The 22,842-nt window shown below is 35.4% G+C and overlaps 1 protein-coding gene across 1 annotated transcript; it reads left to right on the forward strand.

The window, feature by feature from the left end:
• Positions 1 to 21,875: 21,875 nt before the first annotated feature.
• Positions 21,876 to 22,232, forward strand: LOC131640291 (uncharacterized). Its single transcript, XM_058910699.1, has one exon. The coding sequence runs from the start codon at positions 21,876 to 21,878 to the stop codon at positions 22,230 to 22,232; it is 357 nt and encodes a 118-aa protein (XP_058766682.1).
• The last annotated feature ends 610 nt before the right edge of the window (positions 22,233 to 22,842 follow it).

A 22,842-nucleotide genomic window follows, 5' to 3' on the forward strand; every position in this document is an offset into this window, starting at 1 on the left:
GCTCAAGAGGAAGCTGGAAATGCTTTTAAGAAGCCTGTGGGTCCTTGTTCAAAGCCCAAGAGGAGGCTAATCGAGGGTCATCGAGGGTCCTTGTCATAGCACAAGAGAAAGCTATGTGGTTTTGAACTTATTTTGGCTCTAAGCAAATGGGTAAGAGGTTTCACCGGAAATAATTCCTCTTTGGGTGGATGTGTCCTAGTTTTTTGTTCTAAGGCTTTTTTCAAGATGTTTCACCGGGAATAATTCATCTTGAGGGTTTGAACTAAAGATCTCTAATTAGGAAAGAGCCTTCACCGGGAAGACATTCTCAATCCTAGGCCATATTCCTATAATATATATATATATATATATATATATATATATATATATATATGTATATATATATATATATATATATATAGTTTAACTGTCCTAAGGTTTATACTCAGACGTAGTTCTAAACAATATATAAACAGTTTATATTTGACAGTAATTTAAATAAAGACTGTAAATTGAAAGCTATAAAGCCTAACCTGGATGGAGTGGAGGCCTTTGAAGAAGTATGTACAAAGCCTTACCAGCAATTTATTGATGACAGTTGAATATTTGTAATAAACAGTTAAAGGTTTTTGAAAACAGAAGAAGTGAAGATGGACAAAGGTCCATAGGTATCTGAAGAGTTTCACCGGGAATAATGCCCTTCAAATACCAGAAGAATGTTTTGAAAACAGAAAGAAGATTTTGTAAAATACAGTTTTTGAGAACAAACTAAGAAAAGAAAAGGTGCTGGGACTTACACTCTATTAGAGGCCCATAGATTTATTTACTGTTTATGAAAAATAGTTGAAAATGAAATGAAATGGTACGGGGTTTTGTTGTCTGAAAACCTTGATCGTCTGTTTAATCGGAGATTTGAAAAACAGTTTTGAAAATTGACAAAAGTCAACCTAATTAAGGTAAAGACAAAATATATACCTAATTAAGACCTAAATGATTAGGGTTTTATCATAAAAATATTCACAAAAATGATTAGGTTTAAAATCAAATGAAAATATATATTTAAAAGTATTTATAAATACTTAAAAATATACCATTTTAAACCTAATAAAAATACATGAAATAAATAATATTTTTGTGACTTTTTTGATTATTCATAAAATAGACATATTAAATGATAAGTGTGTGATAAATGAAGAAAAAATAATTTAATTTGATAGGTGAAATAGTTATGTGAAGTTGTAAATAAAATGGAAGAAAAATAGTAGTAAAAAATATGGTTTGGCCTCACCAAGGGTTGAACTCACGCCCTCTTGGTTATTCAACAAAACAATTACCAACTGAGCCACACGCGTGGACTGATTATCAGAGGTGCCCATGTGATTATATGTGAAAGCAAAGCATAAAAATGATTTGAAAAAAAATAAAATGGACAAAAGGTCTGAGGGGGGGATCGAACCCCAGACCTAAGGCATGGCAAGAGTTTGGACGCGCGCTGTAACCATTGGGACACTACGATGAATTTGTAGGTTAAACACAAACCATTCAAAATATAATAAACTAAAACCTAGGAAATTTGAAAAATGGCGCCACCATCTTCATCTTCAACCTCAAGCTTTTGAATTTCTGGAAATCGTATCTATCTCAATTCTCAACCAAATCCAAACATGTAAAGATGGATTTTGCTCGTTTTTGGACGAGGATCATGATAGTATCCTTTAATTTCATTTATTCTGAGTGTAACTTAAAATTCGCAAGCATGAACACTAAGAACCCTATAACTGAAATTAAACATGAAATACTCTATATGCATGATTTGATGTAATTGATTGAGGGTTAATGATCTATGAAGGTGCAGAAACCAACTGGTAACTTCATTTTAGATTTATCATGCGTGAATTATAGAGTTTGAAACTTTTGAAACTTACCTTAAAAATGGAGATCTGGCTCTGATCAAAGTGTGTTGCAGGGTTGTTGCAACGATCCAGATAGCTTCGGTGATCCTCCTGGAAGGTTTTGAGATGCTTAACTTGAATTGAAAGTGCCCAGAACCTCTTGTTCGACCCCAACTGCAACAGCTCCAAATGAGAGGTGAAGATGATGATTCTCCACGTACAGAAGTGTTTCAGAGGTTTGGATCACCTCTAAATGCCTCCCCTAATGTGTTTGAATACTTAATTCCAAAGGAAGAGCTTTGGTTTGAAGAATCCGAGTCTTCTTGCCAAAGAACCTTTGAAAAACTTAAGTATGAAGAAAGAAGAGAGAAAGCAAGAATTCCGTTGCTTTGATGTGTTTAATTACTGAGGTATGCTCTCTTATTTATAGGCAAATGATGCAGAGCAATTGGAGATAGTAAGCTTGCTTAGTGAAGTGAGTTTGGTTTCCTTGGCTATGAAGAAATGTGAGTAAGATCCATATGCAATGATGAGTTATTTGATACCACTCCCTAGCCATCGGTTTTGCTTGATCTTAGGGGACAAATTTGCTGCAGAAACGAGCTCCAATTGGTTGGGAGAAGATTCCTTTGATGAATCACCACTTGGCCATAAATTCTCAAAATGCAATCATTACATAATCACATGTTTTGGTTTTGGAATATTCCCTTCAAAAATTTGTGCAATAATGCAAATGATTCTCTCCTATCCTTGCAATGTTTCTGAAGTTTAGAGGCATCATTTAGTGTAAGCATTTCTACAAAATTGCAAATTTCACACTTAGGCATGACCTATAATTTCACTTCAAATGCCTAACTTTGATCAATCATATCTCTTAGCTCAAAATGAATTTGGAGAAGGTTGAGCACAATTTGGAAAGTCCTTAACATGTACTTCAATTTATTATTTTGGTGTTTGCCCAAAATATTTAGGGAAATTAGTGAAAAAGTCCCATAAAGTTTGAAGAGAACTAGGGTTTTCTTGCAAGTTTTGTGAAGGCAGTCACTTTGAAGCTCCATATCTCTTCAATGGTTGATTTTTAGCCAAAAAATTATATGTGACAAAGTTGTTCATTGGATCAAAATCTACAACTTTCATGTTGGAAGTTTTTTTCAGTTTGTAGGTGAAATTTTGAGATATTCCCTTCCAAAGTTTAGTAAAAACCACTAGAAAACACTTAGAAAATTTTCTTAGTATGAAAAGTCAAACTTTGACTTTTTGATTCTTGATTGATTTTCTTGATTTTTCTTGATCAAATGACTTCAAATATCATATATTGATGATTTAAAACTTCAAAAGTCATGGTTGACCAAAATTTCCAAAAAGTCAAAGGTGATCTTGTATAGTTGACTTTTTCAGGTGAATCGCGTTTCGGGAGATTTCAAGTGAATTAAGCTATCCTCATCAAATGAATGATATGAATGGATCATATTGAGTTGTTGGAGGATATTGAGCTATGCTTTGAGTTGTGGTACCATGTCCTGATTAAAAGTCAACTATCTTGGTGAATTAGGTCAAAAACCCTAATTGTCGACCAGATGAAATTGTTGGCTGTAGATCTTGAATTGAAGTGTAATGCCTTATGGATATTGTCATATGAGCTATTTGAAGATGACTGATGCCTTTGAATGATGCCCTGGAGTTTTCTAGGGTTTCCCAAATGTGATCCCTGATTTTAGTCCTTGATGGGGCTCAAAACCCTAGACTGGTGAAGTAAGCAAACTTGGGTTCAGGTGATGGGTGTCTTAATCAATCATAGGTGAATAGAATGAAGTTTTTGAATCCTATGTTTGTGTTGGAGACCCTCCCTTTTATTGACCGATCCTTTGCCTGAGCTCTTTTGTTTCTGAACACCCTCGATTAAGCATTAGATGAACAAGTGACTGTTCTTGAGCAACTGCTTTGATTCTGATGAAAAGCCTGAAAGTATAACATCTCGGGGGGGTCAAAAATTAGGGTATGACAACTTTCATATCTTAAAAATTGAGGGAGGTACGCCTTGTCAAATTTGGTCGATTTTGGGTGAAATATGTGAAGCAAATAAAGGTCAAATTGGATTTTTTTTGTAAACAAGCCCAATCTTTTATGATCCAATCTTGCTCCCCAAGTCATCAAAGATATCCATATCCAAAGCCACGAATTATTGATTAATATTTGATTTTTTATTAAATTTAATTCATTGGAAATACAATATAAATCAAATAATTGGGAAAATATTCAAAGATTTGATCTGAGAGAGAGTTTCAATCAGAATCAATAATCAAAATACACATTATTTGATACCAAATTCATGAACAAGGAGATTGGTGGAAAAAGATTGAAAATTGGCCATAATTAGAAAGATTGAAAATCAATTTCCAATCAAATCCAAAATCCATGATTCAAAGAGATTCAACACAATTTTCTTAACCTAATAGGATCTCCTATATATGTACAAGAATTCCAGACCTAAAGGACACGAAAATTCTGCCTCCAAGAACCCTATTCAAGTCCATAAAGTTCCAGAAATTTTTAAAACCGTTTTTTGTGATTGCAACTTGATTCAAAGCATTTAAAGGATTCAAACACGTTCCTTAAAGATTCCTGAAGCTATTTGGATCATTACCAGGTCTTCAAGCACTCAGAATCATCCATAATTGCTCACGGTTTGCGTCTTTTTTTTAAGTTCGATTGCCATTATTCACGCATCATTAACATGATTTGGTTACATATTTGTGTTTGTGTTAATGTATATAACGTTTCTGGGTTGTTTGATTGAAGTTTCCGTGCGAGGATCGAGTTCCACCATTGTTAGGGTTTTGAGGTCCAAATTAGGGTTTTGCGTTTGAGGCGAAAGTATACCAAACCATGGCCACTACCATGCTCAGGGATCAAAATGAGTTGATCTATAATTTTACCTGGAATTTCTGTTGCGTATTCTGGTGTTTATGTTTGGCAGGTGCTATGGCGACGGAAGAACATCCGTAGGTAAAAGATAAAGGGGCTAAGGCGACGGATCGAGGAAGAAGACGGAGACGTGTCGCTCCCTCATTGGTCTGTTTGCGTGCGTGTCAGGTTTTTAAAACCTTTGTATCCAGCGTGCCTTCGTCCATGTACTTACGGTGCACCCTCAGATTCCAGCCTTCAGATCATTTTGTTTCCGGATCCAGCGTCCATCGCCCTGGTTTACTTTTTTTATTTATTTTGTTTTATTTAATTTGCTTTTCTTTTTTCTTTCTTTCTTTTGTTTTATTTTAAAAAACCTTTTCTTTTAATTTCTAAAATAAAAACTAAAACCCTTTTTTATAAAAACAACAAAACCTTTTTTATTTATTTATGATAAATTCAAATCTTTTTTGTTTTTAATTAATTAGATTAGTTAATTTATTTAAATTAAGATAAATATTGAGATAATTAATTTTAATTAAGAATTTGATTTTAGGATAATTAAACAATTAGGGTTAATGTTTAATTTAATCAGGATTGTTTTCTACTGATTTAAATAATTAATTAATAACTGCAATTAGGCTAAATTTTTTTAGGTTAAATAATTAGGGTTAACTTTCGATTTAACTAGGATTAGGGTTTCACTTAAGTTTTAACCGATAATTAATTTTTTTATAGATTTTTACCTGTTTGGTTTCTTAATCAGCCTTTTTAAGGTTTGCCCCTTTGATTTAAAAAAACCTTTTTATTTTACCTTTCGCATTGCCTTATTGATTTATTTCTATTAACTGTGTTTAACTTGTCCCCGTTTGGGGTTTGTTTTTCTTTACCTCGTCTATTTTTCATCGTTTGCCTAATTAATTATGTTATTGTAACTGCCCCAAAGTCATGTAATAGTTTAGGGTTTTCTTTTTCTGCCTTTTAATTTCTGCCTTTTCTTTTCTGCATTCACGGGTTTTGGTATTGTAATCCCCCCTTCCCAAAGCCTTGTAATAGCGTAGGGTTTATTTTCTGGCTTTTATTTCCTGCATTATATAACTGTTAGAAATTGAATAGGATTGTATGGCAAGACTAAAAATAACATAGAATAACGCTAATTTTCAGGATTTAAGTAAATCAATCACTCTTGTTTCACACACTCACCTTTAGGGTAATTCCTCTTATGTTGCCTTCGAATAATAGTCAAGTCCCTCGGATGTAGGGATACCTTAGCCTGCTGCCTACGAATAAAATCATCATAAAAAGATCTTGTCCCTCGATGTTGCCTCGATAAATGATGATCGTCCTTTCGAATGCTAAGGTATCCTTACTGGTTGCCTAAAAAATGACTATTATATCCTTTCCTGAGACTACCTGCCCTCTTTATGGTAGGGACAGTCTTATGGCAAACGATAATCTTCGATGACCCTTTTCAAATCCAATGAAAGGACTACCTGCCCTCTTTATGGTATGGATAGCTCTTTCAAACAAAAGTCTTAAAGAACAGAAAAATTAAACTTAGGGTGGGTGCTCTTAAATGCTTGCTCTATTCAAATTCAAAAACTTTTCCCACTCTTTTTCAAATCAAGTCAAGAAGGCTACGCTTATTTTACAAGCTAAAGTCCTTATTCAAATTCTTTTTCTATTCACACACGACACTTTTCAAACAAACAAACAAAGTGAGCTAAGCAATTAAGAGCCCATGGATAACCATGGATACAAAGGGTGCTTACACCTTCCCTTTGTATAACCTACCATCCGAACTCAAAGTCTTTTAAAAGGTCTTTTTCTGTTCTTTTAGCCTTTTTAAATTGGATAAAATAAAAGTCGGTGGGGACTCTTGCTATCCGTAACATTTAAAATAAAACACCTTAAAGACCATGGAATTTCGTTGGCACTTGGTTTGGATTTTTATTTTTTTATTTTTTTATTTTTATTCAATTGAAATCAAAGAAAAAATCAAATCAAATCAAATTAATGCATGATTTGATTTTTCCAATCACAAGATCATTCTTGGGGATCAAGCAAATCAAATATATAGATTGGAAAGAGATTAAACCAAATATAGTATGATTTTGTGCAAAAATCAATCAAATTGTTTTCTCAATTTTTTCTCCAATCAAAGATTTGATTTTTCTCCAAACTTTCAACCCTAGTTAGTCCATTATATATATTCCATACCATACACAAGGCAAGGGAACGAAATTAGGAGAAGATGGGAGCAAAGAACTAGGGTTTCAAAGAGTGCAAGAATTCAAAGGAAGATGCAATTCGAGACTTGGTGTTCTAGCCTTGGTCACAGCCAAAATGGCCAAACACCATTGTTAGGGCAAGAGCAAATGCCTTCGTCGGGTTCATGGTTATGAGAATTTCTTGACCAAACGAAGGTCATATTCATGATCAGGGGGTACAACTAATGACCAAAAGTTATCTCCACAGATGAAATCTTTCAAAGGCCTTTCCTGTTCTTTTTTCCTTTCCTAATTGGATAAAATAAAATTCGGTGGCGACTCTTGCTATCCGCAACATTTTTAAAATTCAGCTCTCCCACCGTATTACAGTAGTCGTGCCACTCAAATAGTGCATCATGCGCTTCACAACACTCTAGTGTGATTCTAACAGATCCTCCATGAATTGACACACCTTGGTTACACAAAAGGCAATATCGCGTCTTGTAAAAGTTACATATTGTAGAACTCCAACCATCTGAGAGTTTGTCTTCACCATGCTTGCTTAGTTTACATGAGCTAAACATAGGTGTATTTACTCCATTTTCTTCATTGATGTTTACTTTGGTTAAGAGATCTTTGGTATATTTGGTGCGAGTTAGCACCATCGAGCCATTAGCTTGATAGTGAACTTCAATTCCTATAAAGTATTAAGGAATACCAAGCCTTTTAAGGGAAAACTTGTCATTCAGTCTGGAGACTAGATTGTGTAAAATAGTAGGTGATGAACCTCTTATGAGTATATCATCAATATATATTAGGGCATAGAATGTAACATGATTATGATTGTAGATGAACAATGAGTGATCACATTTGCTTGAAGTGAAACCACAATGAAGTAATGTTTGATGGAGTTTCTCATACTAAGCTCGTGGCGCCTGTTTCAGGCCATGGATAGCTTTTCTAAATTGGCACACCATGGTAGGGTCTGAGGTGCAGAAATCTGGAGGTTGTTACATGTAAATTTCTTCTTCTAAGTATCCATTAGGGAATGCATTGTTGATGTGAACCTGTTGAACTTCCCATTTATGAGTGAGAGCCAAGGTCAAGATGATTCAAATTGTTGTTGGTTTGACTACAGGATAGAAAGTTTCATGGAAGTCAAATCCATGTTGTTGATGAAAGCCCTTAGCCACAAGTCTAGATTTATATTTTTTTATTCTTCCATCTGATTTTTCATTAACCTTGAACACCCATTTGCACCCTATTATTTTTCTGTGGGGTGGTAAAGTTGTGAGACACCGTGTTCCATTTCTGATTAAAGAATCATATTCAACTTTCATGGTATTGAACCATCCAGGTTGAGCCAATGCTTGTTTGGTAGTGAGGGTTCACTATGCACTAGAAACACCTTCACTTAAATTTTCTTGTTTTGGCTCTAGCGAGCATTGGATGATTGTTGGTGACTAGAGGAGCATGGTTTAGTTGAGTGTGAAATGAGAGTAAGATTAAGTTTGTAGTGTTGGACAATTGTGTCTAATCACATGAGAATGTTGATATGGATTGAGGTTCCTTAGGCCTTAAGTTACCTAGATACTCAAAGAAGGTAGCATATGGTTCCTTAGGACTTAAGTTATCAACTGACTCAGACGGCATCATAGGTGACGATGATATATTGTGAGGAATATATATGACCTGATCAATTTGAAATGTGTCAGGTACTACAGTTGAATCACTTGTGTGTTCTAGTGTTTTATTTGCATGGTGTCAGGTACAGAAGTTGATACCTTTGTATGTTTATTAGGTAATAACTGTGATGAGGCATGATGTTGTTCAGATGAAGTATGATTGTCAGGTGGTGCTTTGTGTTCAGTGTGGTTAGTAAGGATAGACTCACTTGAAGTTTGACCCTACTAATTACCACTGATGGGTTGAGGGTTAAATATCTGCAATATAGGGGTAGTATGAATTGAATTGTGGTCTTGTTGTACAGGTTTGGATTGCCAAGGAAATTCTAGTTCATTGAATACCACATCCTTTGAAATGTAAACTCTGCCATCATAGTTGCGACATTTGTGGCCCTTGTGTGTTGGTGAAACTCCCAAGTATATGCATTTAGAACTCCTGAACTGCGGCTTGTGGTGATTGCATGGACTGAGATGAGGGAAGGATACACAACCAAACACTTTGATAGAAGCATAATTTGGTTGTTTGTGAAGTAGTGCTTGATAAGGTGATATGTAGTTTGTTAGAGCATTGGTAGGAAGTCTATTGATCAAATAGACTGCAGTGGTGAAGCTATGGTCCCATGGGCATTGATGCATATGCAATGATAGTGGGTCCCATCTCGATAATTTGTCTGTGCTTTCTCTCTACAACTCCATTCTAATTAGAAGTGTGTGGACAGGTGAATCTATGCACAATACCTTGCTCATTAAGTAACTTAGTGAAAAACCTGAAGTCTCCTCCAAAATCTAATTGAATTGCCTTGATTTTGGTGCAGAATTGAGTTGATACATAACCTTGAAATAGCTTGAATGCATTGAGAGCATCACTCTTGTTCTTGAGCATATATTTCCAAGTATACGTGAAAAGTGAATCTACAAAAGCAATGTAGTATGAGTATCCATTATGGGATGGTGCAGGAGATGGCCCCCACAGACTAGTATTTACAAGTTCAAACAAAGCAGTGTACCTAGTAGTAGACAATGGTGCAAATAATCTACGTGATTTTCCAAGGCAACAAGATTGACAAAAACTTTGTGACTCTTTATTGTCGAAGGAGATATTACATAATTCAAGAATTATGTGCATAACTCTCACTTTGGATCCTCTCCTTCATTTTTCTCTCCTTCTCTCCACATCCTCTCTATCTCTCTCTTAATTTCATTTTCTCTCTTGATTATATATTTTTTTTAATGATGAGTGAGAGAGATAGAGAGAATGGAGAGAAAGGAGAAAAAAATTAAGGAGGGGATCCAAGTCCGTATAGCTCTAGAATTTGTATGACCTAGCCTAGTGTGCTAAATTGTCATTTTATTTGCAGAAAGTAAAGTAGTATTAGCACTATGTGATATCTGATCTGATTCAGTTTTATGAAGAACAGTTGAAGGTAAAGTATTTGACTTGTGACACAAGTTAAGTCTTGAAGGTTCAAATAGCAAGTTGTTGAAGCAATATAGACTACTTGTATTAAGAAACCTTTCAAGAAGTACCTGATTAGATGCCTGAGATTTAATAAAACTTTAATTAGCAAATTTAGAAACTGGTATGAGGTTTCTTGTTATGTTGGGCACATGTAGCAAATTAGTTAATTTGACTAAAGTGTTTTGTATGACCAATAATTTTAACGGCTAGTCTATGTCCATTTTCTAACACTACTTTGTTTGAACATATTCTTAAGACCCTCAACTTAACAGACAATTTGAGAATATGTTACTATTGAGTGAGAGCGATAAGAATTTGTTACTTAAGCATATGCTACTGTTGAGAATACATTACTTAATTAATACAGAACTTATTGGCATTGATATTATATTCATTGTGTTGATATTGTGCTGATTATGTTGCCTTATTATCGTTTCCAGCTCACACCATATGAATAGATATTACGTGTGGTTTCATTTGACACACATGCATTTCTTACATCTAAATTAATAGAATCCTAAATCAATGGAATCCCAAATTGTCTGCTGCATATTTATGATGCCATGTTTTACTTTCTTCTTTTTTCCAATTCCAATGCTGTAGTACATTCCATATATAGAAAATGTCTAGGTGCAACAATTTTTTTATTCCACAAGTTCCTCTTTTGTCAAATCTAATCTATTATTTAACATAAAGAAAAACAAATTATTATATATTACAAGCACATTCTATGGCAAATGAAAGAGGTTTTGCACGGGAGAACATTCCTTTTTTACTAATCTTTTCTGTCACGAAGTGCATATTGCTACACCTACAATAGAAGGAATGCAAATGTAAATGCTTTGATATTGAAAAAGGACTGTCCTCCATTCAAGACAACGGTTGAACTACGTAAATTTTTTTGGAACGAAATTGGGAGTTTTTTAAGTCATTCTTGAGTAGAATAAAAGCTCAAATAACGAAACACCCAAATATAGTCATGTCCTCTTGAATTATTAGGCAATCCTGTCACAAAACCCATTCAGATACTATCCCACTTTCATTCCGGAACTTCTAACGGTTGCATCAATCCTGCAGGTTTCTGATGTTTAACTTTCGATTTCTGACAAGTCAAACACGCATAGACAAACTGCGCTATATCTCGTTTCGTTTCAGGCCACCAAAACAACTTCTTCAAATCTTGATACATTTTAGTAGCTCCCGGATGAATACTTAAACTGCTTCTGTGACTCTCTTCAAGAATCATCTTCTTCATCTCTATATCATCGGGAATGCAAATTCGATCGCGGGATCTCAACACACCTTGTGCATCCAACTTGAAATCACTATTCTCAGACTGATCGATTCCAACCATCGAATCTACAAACTTCACATCGAGCTTCTGAGCTTCTCTAATGCTGTCCAGAACTTCATTATTAATCTTTAGCATACCCAACATTACACTTTGCGGTGTCACTTCACACACCAAACTTATATCTCGGAACTGTTCAATCAACTCCAACTCTTTAACCATCATTGCAGACATATGCAAAGTCTTCCGGCATAATGTGTCCGCTACAACATTAGCCTTACCCAAATTGTAATTCAAACCGAAATCATAATCTTTTAACAACTCTAACCATCTTCGTTGTCTCATATTCAATTCCTTCTAATCGAATAGATACTTCAAACTTTTATGGTCGCTAAATACTTCGAATCTAGAGCCATAAAGATAATGCCTCTAAATCTTTAACACAAATACAACTGCAGCAAGTTCTAAATCATGCGTAGGATAATTCTTCTCATGAATTCTCAATTTTCTTGACGCACAGGCAACAACTTAATCATTCTGCACAAGTACGCCTCCTAAACTCATCTTGGAAGCATCACAATACACGACAAATGATTCTCCAGGATTAGGTAACGTCAACACCGGAGCCATCGTCAACCTCTTCTTCAATTCGGTAAAACTTTCTTCGCATTGAACATCCCACGCAAAAGCTTTGCCCTTACAAGTTAACTTAGTCAACGAAAGTGCCAATTTAGAAAATCCTTCAATAAACCTTATATTGTAACCGGCTAATCCCAAAAAGATTCTAATCTCGGTAGCCGACTTTGGAGTCTTCCATTGCAACACATCATCTACTTTAGACGGATCTACAGCAATCCCTTTACCTGAAATGACATGCCCAAGAAAGCTTACTTCTTTTAACCAAAATTCACATTTAGATATCTTCGCATACAATTTCCTCTCTTTCAGCACCTGCAACACTATCTTTAAATGCTCTACATGTTCTTCTTCCGACTTAGAATAAATCAGAATATCATCAATAAATACTACTACAAACCGATCTAAATAAGTATGGAAGATACAGTTCATATACTCCATAAATACTCTCGGCGCATTGGTAACACCGAAAAGCATCACTGAATATTCATAATGCCCATACCATGTCCTGAACGCTGTCTTCTAAATATCTTCATCTTTCACTTTAATATGATGATAACCGAACCTCAAATCAATCTTACTAAATACACGAGAACCCACTAACTGATCCATCAAGTCATCTAATCTCGGAAGTGGATACTTGTTCTTGATAGTCACTTTATTGAGCTGTCTATAATCAACACATAACCTCATACTTCCATCTTTCTTCTTCACTAATAGCACTGGTGCTCCCCACGGTGATACACTTGGTCTCACAAACTTCTTCTCAAGTAGGTCCTCCAATTGCTTATTTAACTCTGTCAATTCAGACGTTGACATCCTGTACGGTGCCATAGAAATAGGTCTGGTACCAGGTACAAGATCAATCGTAAACTCAACTTCTATTTCAGGTGGTACATCAGGAATTTCATCAGGGAAAACTTTAGGAAAGTCTCGTACTACTTGAAATTCTTCAATCACCATTTGATTCTCCACTGATAATGTAGCCATTAACGAGAACATCTGAGTTTCCTTTTCTTGCATCAGTTGTCGTAACTGTTTACCTGACAACAAACTCGCTTCTTCTTCTGGGGTAGAAAATCTCACCAACTTGTCATAAAAATTAATATGAACATGGTTATGCTCTAACAAGTTGATACCTAAAATCACGTCTAATCCCCTTAAAGGAAAATAAACCAGATCAACAACAAAGTCTCTGTCGAAGATCGACAAAGGACACTTTAAACATGTAAGATAATTAGTCACCGACCCCTTAGCTAGAAGATCGACTACCATCTCACTGTTCATAGCAGACAACACAAGTTTCAATCGTTCAACAGAGTCAACAGCAATAAAACAACGTGTAGCACCAGTGTCAATAATAGTAATTAAAGGCGTACTGTAACACCCCAGATTTTCCATTATTTAATTTAATTAGAGTTTAAATTATTTAATTGGAATTAATTGAAATTTTGGAATCTGATGATTTAATTGAGAAAATTATGGGAATAAGGTAATTGGGCCAGTGTGACAATTAGTAAAGAGGAGGTTTTAATTAGTGGGCCTTTTACTGGGTTATGTTATTTTCATAAAATAAAGGAAATTGGAAGATAAAGGGAATAGAGAAGCCAAAAGAGAAGAAGAGGAGATTTGAAGAACACGTGAAAGAGCTGAAGCAGGAGAAGAGGAATAATCAAATTCTTGGCTAAGCAAAGGGGTGACTAATTCCGATTACCATATATTATCAGTTTATTGATAATAGAATTGATTAGGTGTATTGCTTTTCTCAATTGTATGTATTGTGGGTTTTGGGATTTTGGAACCTTTAGGATCAATTTGATGAATTTGACGCAATTAATTGATTATGAATGATATTTGATGTTGAATGGATCCAAAACTTGATAGAAATGTGTTAAAGTAATTGTTTTGGTGTTGTTTTAATGTTGCAAACGTTTTGGTACGTTTTGGGTTGAATTGGGGGAAGTGAAATGCTCTCAAAAAGGAGATTTTTATGTTGTAGGTACGTGATAACCGGTTACCTCAGGGTGGTAACCAATTACCTGGTGTTGACGTAGACGAGGAAGTCCTGTTCGTTGTGAAGTAACCGGTTACTTCATTGTGGTAACCGGTTACCTCTGTTGCATTTTTGAAAAATAAGTTGTAGTAACCGATTACTCCATTTGAGGTAACAGGCTACCTCTGTTACGAATAGAGAAAATTGTTACTCCGTCAGGCAGGGACCAGTTACTCCATTTGAGGTAACCGATTACTGCTGTTGTGTTTTTGAAAAATACTTGTTTTATTCGTAACTTTCAAATCGTGTATCCGTTTTAAGTGTCGTTTCGAGCATTGTAAAGATAATTAAATAATTTATGTGATTAAATGGTGAAATGGGTAGAGGCTCGATTTTATTTTTAAAATACCGATTTAATTATCTTGATGAAATTATATATTGTGTGCATGTATTGTGAATTGTAACAATGTAGTAATATGGTGATGATGTGATTATGTTGTTATTGTGTGGTTGCTGTAATGATGTATGATTAATTATTGAATGATGCCTAGACATGTACATATTGAGTTCGGTGTTGATAACAGTGAGTTATGTTGAGATGAAATTGTTCATCGTATCAGTGATGATGGTGAGTATGTTATATGGTTTTGCATGCATTCATAATCATTTTGGTGGCTGAATTTCGGTGATGTTTGGATCAGTGGATGACATAATTCCCATTGTGTAGAATTAGTGTTGGCAGGGCCGTATCTCAGTGATGTTTAGATCGGTCGGATGGGTTAATCCCATGATGAATTGATACCACATGCATAGTTTCAGTGCATTTGCATGTGTATTGTTATAACATGATTGGAAGAATTCCAGTGTTATTTCACGGTGATGTGATTGATTGCATTTTGTATTGTTGGTGAATATTTATGAAAATCTGAATACATTGCAGTTGGGTGAATAATATGCTTATGATGTTTTATTGTTTATAAACTTATAACATTCGTTAATTGTGAATATGTCTCACCCTTACTGTTGACCATTTTCTGATTGAGGAGTAGCGGCTTTGAGCTTCGGTGAGGATAGCTCGTAGGGCTATTTCGCTTAGTGTCAGCTGTGTCGGGTGTCATGCTCTGGTCTTGTAACACTGGGGGGGAACACTCATTTGTTTTGAGTTATTGAGTAAACACTTCTTTTACTAGTTGAATAATATTGTTTGAGTTATGGGGTGGTGACCTCTTGGAGTTGACGACTGATGTTTTTTTATTATTCAACTCTAGGAAACTATTTCCGCTGTGTTCAGAGCCGGCCCTGTGCAGGTGCAACAAGACCTATTGCACAGGGCCACCAAATCCTAAGGGCCTCTTAATTTTTCATTGGTTGTTGCTATTTATTTAGTATGTGGAAATTATACTGATTTAGAAGATTAGAAGACCAGCCTCATAATATACTATATACTCAGCATTGAATGTACTTTACGCTGCTACTAGTATTTAATAAGCATATGGGACTTTATATTTCTATTCTACTAGTATATATTTATATTTAACCATTAAAATAAAATTTTTGGAATATAATGAATCAAAGAATTCATAGTATTTATTTCCTACAAAATTTATTACTTAATTGAACAACAAATTTTATAGCATAGGATCCTATATTTTGGAAAATGTAATTATTTTCTTTTAATATTAATAGATAAAAAAATGTTATATAAAAACTCAATAAATAAATAAAAAACTATGATGAAAACCTAATAAATAAATAAATGAAAAATGATTAAAAATTAAAATAATTATAATTAAATTTATTTTCAATTAATATATAATTATATTTTTTATATATTGTTTTGAATTATTATATATATATATATATATATATATATATATATATATATATATATATATATATATATATATATATATATATATATATATATATATATATATATATATATATATATATATATAATTAAGGCCTATTTTTAAAATTATAACGGGGCCTCGGAGTTGATTGGGCCGGCCCTGGCTGTGTTAAACATGTTTGGTGATTAATGTTTAGTTTATTTTCTCCCGTGAAAAGCATGACATTGGTTTTATAATTCTTATTGGCGAGTTGTAGAATCCTTTTTACATGTTTACTCTGAAATTAATTTATTATTCCGCGGGGTTTAGAAGGGTGTTACAATAGTGGTATCAGAGCAGGTCGGTCCATCCGACCAAGTTGTCGAGTCAGTTGAGTTGTCCGACAGTTGAATATTGTCGGTGTATTATCCCTTGGTATGTGACATGTGAATGAATCACTGTCGGTACTTGTTTCTTTTGTTGCAGGAGTTGGTTTGAGCAAAGTGGGGGAGAAGCTTTGCTTCTCGGAGGTGGTTCAGTTGCAAGTTCGCAAAGGAGATTGTTGTCGTGATGAGTTGGAAATTGAACTTCGGCGAAGGGTTTCTTAGTAAACGTAGTCTATATTTGCTCAAGTTATAAGAAATTTGGGAGAAAAGAGATATGATAAGGGGCTGTTTGGAGTTTGACCGAGTTGAAGAGACTGAGTTTTGGAGTGGAATTTCTGTAAGCAAAATGCAGGAAAATTGCTGAATCGTTATGAAACTTTGAAAATTCATAACCGGAGTTCTGGACTTCCGATTTAAGCTCTGTTTAAAGCGTTAGAAAGCTAATGAAATTAACTTTATTATAAAAATGGTTGCAGCATCTGTAATAGATTTAATCATGACACGATGATATCGTATAGAGTGTCGCTGCATGACGTTGATGTTTGCATTTTCGGATAACGTTGGAAAATTCATATCTTGAGTTCCGAGTATCAGATTAATGTGTCGTTTCAGCCTACGAAGAGGTGAAATTATGTTCTACCTTATGGAAGAGTTATAAATACAATAGAGGTGATCCTATGGGGAGAGAGTCCGAAGTCGGTTATGGAAGCGGTAAGCTTGTTGAATAGGAATGGTTATTATAGCAGTTATTCGAAGCAAAGCTAAGTAGAACATGTTGTTGACGATTAAGTTGAGAGAATGAAATGTTTGGGATTAGGAATGATTGTTGTGCCGATGGCTTTTAAGGAGAAGTGAAGTAGTAGTGAAGGAGAAATAAGCCTTTAGAAAGAGTGAAGTCGTGATGGTGAAACCGAGGTAGCGGCATGCATAAAAGAAGGAAGTTGTTCGAGTTGTAAAATTCAGGTTGAATTATTGGACTATGACTATGTCATGAATTTGAGCATTAATTCGGAAAGGACGCTATTATGTAGTGACGACGATACATGTTTCATTATGGTTGTCGGCTATCTATTGAGAAATTGAGGACTTGGTCACCCTTAATCCCTTGTTGATAGTGTACAGAATCATATTGAATGGTATAGATGTGTCTTGCTACCTTGATGGTGAGTAAAGCGATGGATGTTGTATCTATGAGACTGTGTGTGGATTACCGACAGCTGAATAAAGTTACTATCAAGAATTGGTATCCATTGCCTAGGATTGGTGATTTGATGGATAAACTGGTTGGAGCATGTGTATTCAGCAAGATTGATCTGAGGTTTGGATATCATCAGATTCGCGTGAAGGCAGACGATATTCAAAAGACTGCATTCAGGACGAGGTATGGTCATTACGAGTATTCGGTAATGCTTTTTGGAGTGACTAATGCACCTGGTGTTTTCATGGAGTACATGAACCGAATATTTCATCCGTATCTTAAGAAGTTTGTGGTAGTGTTTATTAATGACAACCTAATCTATTCCAATAACGAGGAAGAGCATGCAGAACACCTTAGAATTATGTTGGAGTTGTTAAAGGAAAAGAAAATTTATGCTAAGTTATCGAGGTGTAAATTCTAGTTAGATGAAGTTAGTTTTCTTGGTCTTGTGGGTTATTATAGGAAATTTATAGAAGGATTCTCGAAGTTAGCGTTGCCGTTAACTTAGTTAACGAGAAAGGGTTAAGCATTCATATGGGATTTGAAATGTGAAGAAGGATTCCAAGAGTTAAAGAAGAGATTGACTAGTGCTCCTATCTTGATTTTGCCGAACCCAACAGAATCTTTCGTAGTGTATCGTGATGCTACACTGATGGGTTTAGGTGGTGTATGGATGCAAAATCAGTAGGTAGTAGCTTATGCTTCAAAACAACTCAAGATTCATGAAAGGAATTATTCGACTCATGATTTAGAGTTGACAGTTGTGGTCTTTGTGTTGAAATTATGGAGACATTATTTGTATGGTTCGAGATTCGAAGTATTTAACAATCACAAGAGTGTGAAGTATCTCTTTGATTAGAAAGAGCTTAATATGAGACAAAGAAGATGGTTGGAATTTCTTAAAGATTATGATTTTGGGCTGAATTACCATCCGGGTAAGGCGAACGTCGTTGCTGATGCATTGAGTAGGAAGTCCCTACATATGTCTATGTTAATGGTGCGGGAATTGAATTTGATTGAACAATCCAGAGACTTGATTTTGGTATGTGAAAGTAGTTCTAATAGTGTTAAATTGGGTATGCTGAAGCTGACAAGTAGTGTTCTTGATGAGATTAGAGCGGGTCAGAAGTCTGATACTGATTTAGTTGACCGATTGACTTTGATCAACCAAGGTAAAGGAGGTGATTCCCGAATTAAGGATAATGGTATAATGAAGTTTAGTGATGGAGTTTGTGTTCCTGTCATTGCTGATCTTAAGAAGAGTATTCTTGAAGAAGAACACCGTAGTGGACTGAGTATTCATCCTGGTGCTACCAAGATGTATCATGATTTGAAAAAGTTGTTCTGGTGGCCTGGAATGAAAAAGGAAATTGCTGAATTTGTTTATTCTTGTCTGACTTGCCAGAAGTCAAAGATTGAACATCAAAATCCGTATGGAGTTATGCAACCGTTGTTTATTCCGGAACGGAAGTGGGACGACGTATCTATGGATTTTGTTTCTGGTTTTCCGAGGACCGTTAAGAATTGTGAAGCTATTTGGGTTATTGTGGATAGATTGACGAAGTCTGCTCACTTTATACGATGAGAATGGATTATCCGAAGGAGAAGTTAGCTCAGTTGTATGTTGAGAAGATCGTTAGTCTACATGGCATTCCTTCAAGTATTGTGTCTGATAAAAGTTTTGGGAAGGTTCGAAGAAGGCTTTGGGTACTAAGTTGAGATTGAGTTCTGCTTATCATCCGCAGACTGATGGTTAGACTGAGGGGACAATTCAATGGTTTGAAGATTTGTTGTGTGCTTGTGTGTTAGAAAAAGGTGGTGCTTGGGATAGTTATTTACCTTTGATTGAGTTTACCTACTACAATAGTTATCATTCAAGCATTGGTATGGCTCTGTTTGAAGCTTTGTATGGAAGGAGGTGTAGGACGCCATTATGTTGGTATAAATCTGGTGAGAGTGTTGTGTGTCATACCCCAAAATTTGCCCATACTATTTCTCTTGTTCAAATTCAAATCAAGGTACAAAGCTCAAAGACACCCTCTCCTAAACAAGGCTCAGAGAATTAGGGTTTTGTTGTTCTAAGGGAAAATCAATGAACCAAAGGCTCCAAGGCATCCCGTATGGTTTATGATACCCCACACTACCTCCATGACCAATTTCAGGTCTCGATTCAAAAGATTGGTCACTCGACTGCTCAGAAAGTCAACAGTCGACTAATTTGACCTAAAAGTTAACTATGGTCAAAGTACAGTCAAAACTCCTGATTTTTTATCAACATCCTTATTTTGAAGTATCATTCACCATTTGATCAAGAATTGATCATGGTTCATCAAGGAAAGATCGGAAATCAACAGATTCAAAAGTTTCTAAATTAGGGTTTTCATAGGAGAAAGTCAACTGAACTTTGACCAGCCATAACTTTCACATGGAACATCAGAAATTTCCCATCCAAATCTCAATTTGAAGGAAATTGAATTCTCTACAAATTTGTCTCTCACATGCCAAGTCTAAAATGCTTCATTTTGGAGATATGGATCAAGGCATTATGGGTCCTTTTCAAAGGTCAACCAAAAGTCATCTTTTTCAAAAGAACATACAAGGAGCATGGAAAATTATTTTGACATGAGACCAAAAACACTGGTTAGAGGACTCTTTATGGTTTCTAAAAAGTCCTAGAACTCTTCCATACCTCATAAATTGAGGGAGATAGGCCTTGTCAAAGTTGGACCATTTTGAAGGAAAAAATGTGAAGAAAAAGGCCTCAAAATGGATTTCTTTGCAAAGAGGCCCATGATTTTATGATCCAATCTTGTTACCCAAGCATCCAAGGGTCCCACATCCCAAGCCACAAATTTTTGGTTGATATTTTATTTTTTATTGAATTTAATTCATTAAAAATACAATATAAATCATATAATTAAGGAAAATTGCAAAAGATTTGATTTATTCTTGTCTCCAATCAATTTCAATCATCCAATTACCTTATAATTGATTCAAGATTCGTGCAAAATCATATTGATAAGATTGGATTGAAATTATGCCAATTTTGGAAGTGTTAAGAACCATATTTCAATCAAATCTCCAATCTATGATTCAATAAGATCTAAACCAATTTTGATAACCTAATACCTTGCACTATAAATACAGAAGGTATTCATAAGGATTGAGAGAGGATTCTACAGCAAAAAGTCAGAACCGAGCTCTTGAAAAGTGAAGAAAATCCAAAATCGTTTTTGCATTTGTAGCTCGATTCAAAGAGATTTGAAGGATAAAGCATGTTCCTGGAGGTACATTGAAGCTGTTCCAATCATTCTCCAAGGTCAAGTCACTCAGAATCATCCACAATTAGTCACGGTTTGCACATACTTGAACTCGCCCTCGTTTCCAATGATTCATGATGCATTAACACATTTAAATCATATGATCTTGTTTGTTATGATGCATTGATCGTTTCTGGGCGGTTAATCCATCGTTTGCGTGTTTATATCATGAACTGCCATTATCGAATGCTAGGGTCAGAATAACCAGTTTCGAAAAATAATCTTTTACTTGGCCAAGGGGCAATAAGAATTAAAGGCACTTCTAACCGAGAAGGAGAAGGATCAACAAAGGGAGCAAGGTGTGCAAAGGTCATAAGACCCTAATGATGCTGCCTTCGATACACCAATATAACCTCGACCCTCCAAAGTTGCCTACAGAAAGGCTGAGGTATCCTCTTGTTGCCTATGAAAGGCTATTCTGATCCTTCCCTTTAGACTACCTGCCTCTCCATGGCATGGGACAGTCTTATGGCGAACGATAACTCGACGACCCTTCAACCTCCAAATGAAAGGCTTCCTGCCCTCTTATGGCATGGATAGATCCTTTCACCCTGAAAGGCTAAAAGAACTGATTTTCTACATTATTAAGGTAATTGCCCCTAATTGACTTGCTCTAGCTAAAAACATTTTCATATTCTTTCTCATAAACCTTCAAAATGGCTACGCTCATTTACGAGCTAAAGTCCGTATTCACTTATTTTACATTTCTGAACGAAAAAGAGCAAAGCAATTAAGAGCCCATGGAAAACCATGGATGTAAAGGGTGCTTTTTAAACCTTCCCTTTGCATGATTAACCCCCGAACCCTGTTTTCTTTAAAAAAGGTTTTTCCTGTTCTTTTAGCCTTTCATTAATTTGGATAAAATAAAAGTCGGTGGTGACTCTTGCTTACCGCGACATTTCGATAAAAAGTCAGTTCACCGTATTACATTGTGATTGGAACGGGGATTGTTCAACAGACTACAAAAAAGATTAAGATGATTCAGGAGAAGATGAAAGCTTCTCAAAGTCGTTAGAAGAGTTATCACGATAAGAGGAGAAAGGCACTTGAATTTCAAGTGGGAGATCATGTGTTTATAAGAGTTACTCCTATGACTGGTGTTGGTCGAGCTCTGAAGTTAAAGAAGTTGACGCCGTGTTTTATTGGTCAGTTTCAGATTATGGAAAAAGTAGGAGAGGTGGCCTATCATATTGCTTTACCACCGACGCTTGCGAATTTCCACGACGTGTTTCATGTGTCTCAGGTGAGGAGATACATTGCAGATCCTTCTCATGTAATCCAAGTAGACGCTGCGCAGGTGAGAGACAAATTGACGGTTGAGACATTTCCTATGAGGATTGAGGATCGAGAGTTGAAGCAATTGCAAGGTAAAGAGATAGAATTGGTCATGGTAACTTGGGGAGGGCCAACAAGTAGTAATATTACCTGGAGCTGGAGAGTCAGATGAAGGACTCTTATCCTGAACTCTTTGCTTAAGGTATGTTTTCGAGGACGAAAACTCTTTTAGTGAGGGAGTGTTGTAACACCCCATATTTTCTATTATTTAATTTAATTAGAGTTTAAATTATTTAATTGGAATTTGGGAATTTGGTGATTTAATTGAGAAAATTATGGGAATAAGGTAATTGGATCAGTGTGACAATTAGTAAAAGGGGGGTGTTAATTAGTGGGCCTTTTACTAAGTTATGCTATTGTCATAAAATAAAGGAAATTGGGAGAAAAAGGGAATAGAGAAGCCAAAATAGAAGAAGAGGAGATTTGAAGAACACATGAAAGAGTTGAAGCAGGAGAAGAGGAAGAATCAAATTCTTGGCTAAGGTAAGGGGTGACTAATTCCAATTACCATCTATTGTCGGTTTATGGATAGTATAATTGATTAGGTGTATTGCTTTTCTCAATTGTATGCATTGTGGATTTTGGGGTTTTGGAACCTTTAGGGTCAATTTGATGAATTTGACTCAATTGATTGATTATGAATGATATTTGATGTTGAATGGATCCAAAACTTGATAGAAATGTGTTAGAGTAATTGTTGGTGCTGTTTTAACGTTGCAAAT

The sequence above is a fragment of the Vicia villosa genome, unplaced genomic scaffold (assembly GCF_029867415.1).
Source record: "Vicia villosa cultivar HV-30 ecotype Madison, WI unplaced genomic scaffold, Vvil1.0 ctg.003032F_1_1, whole genome shotgun sequence".
NCBI lineage: Eukaryota > Viridiplantae > Streptophyta > Magnoliopsida > Fabales > Fabaceae > Vicia > Vicia villosa.

Excerpts from the sequence above, each read along its gene's own strand:
- LOC131640291 (XM_058910699.1), top strand. The coding sequence starts at position 21,876 with ATGACTGGTGTTGGTCGAGCTCTGAAGTTAAAGAAGTTGACGCCGTGT.